At 45.9% G+C, this 1327-nt stretch overlaps 1 protein-coding gene across 1 annotated transcript in view; it reads right to left on the reverse strand.

Annotated features, from left to right (window-relative positions):
- The window catches only part of LOC131879116 (proton-coupled folate transporter-like), a 2033-nt gene extending 998 nt beyond the window's left edge, over positions 1-1035 (reverse strand). The window contains exons 1-2 of the mRNA XM_059225333.1: positions 105-1035; positions 1-37 (exon numbers count right to left, since the gene is read on the reverse strand). Coding sequence (XP_059081316.1) covers positions 1-37; positions 105-477 — 410 coding nt within the window. The 5' untranslated portion in view covers positions 478-1035. The remainder of the gene's footprint in view (positions 38-104) is intronic.
- Between the last annotated feature and the right edge of the window lie 292 nt (positions 1036-1327).

Here is a 1327-nt window from a genome sequence, read left to right on the forward strand (position 1 = left end):
GCCAAACAAATCCAGCCCACGTGGGATGAATATGCCTCTGAAAATAGGAAAATCGAAATTATGCTCAGTTTCAATTCATTCGCTCTTGAATTCATTTGTTTTACCCATGTAGCAATAGACCAACGCTCCCAGGAACGCTCCAAATGGAGGGAGCAACAGTGTGGGTTTCCTACCGAACACATCGCTCCAAGATCCCATGTAGCAATCCACTACAATGGAGGGAAGGACCATAGCAAAGGTGGACACTTTGATCCAATACGAAGCCTCCTGTTGAACCAAAGTCAGTTGGTCTTCATGGTCTGGATGATACAAATCGGCACACACAGTTGAATTGTTGTGCTCCAAACAGACCTTCTCATACACCAGGTTTTGGAACACGCTGTACAGAAGGTAAACACCCAACATGTACAGGAACAACACCGGTTCCACGGTGATATTCTTGAACACCACGCAAAAGCATTGTCCTAGATTACGCATCTTGATACTTTGGTAAGGGAAGTAGAACACTTTAAACCTTCTCACCAATCAGAACATTTTTCAGACACAACCTAACTCGAGAAGCTCAAGAGCCTCTTTGGACCTTCTTCGTCGGTTTCCACCGAGTAATATCTCAAACACACGGTGAGCACTTTGAGCTTTTGAACCCTGGCTGTGAATATTTTAGCCATAAAAGAGCCCCGTCAATGTATTCTCCTCATGATTTGTTGACTTGGGTATGGTCAATCTCAGACATAAAAACAAGTGTGTTCACTGACATGTCCGAAACACTCAGACAAGGGGAAGGGAGCCAGAGGACGAAAGAAGAAGAACAAGAACAAGAAGAATACGAAGAAGGGAAGTACGGACAGAGGGAGGAGAGGGAGGAGAGGGAGGAGGGAGAAGGGATGGGGGAAGCAGGGAGGCCAAACAAAGTACGAGGGGGAGGGTAAAAGGACTCTGAACGTGTGTGCTCCCATTCAGACGGCACCTTGGGCCAAATCTAATGAAAAATCCGCTCGGCCGGTTCTGGAATAACAGCTGTAACCGGGTGTGTTGTGTTACCAGAGAAAGGGATTCTATGTACGTTCGTAGGCACGTATGGGCCAATTGAGCACAGCATCGCCCACATGCATGCTGTCCATGTGCCTGTGCTTAGGTAGCTCGAACGAATCAACACAAAGGGAAATAACCTGCCGCATACACGTGTATACGTACTACATAGTAGAACTGCCGCACAAAACGAAGATGAGAGGCACTTAGGGGAGGTATAAGAATGTGTAATAATAGGAATTCTTAGGAGGAGCAACTTTTGAATTTAGTAACCTTTGTTTTGGTCAAAGTAAAGTCG

This window comes from Tigriopus californicus, chromosome 4, assembly GCF_007210705.1.
Source record: "Tigriopus californicus strain San Diego chromosome 4, Tcal_SD_v2.1, whole genome shotgun sequence".
NCBI classification, from domain to species: Eukaryota; Metazoa; Arthropoda; class Copepoda; order Harpacticoida; family Harpacticidae; genus Tigriopus; species Tigriopus californicus.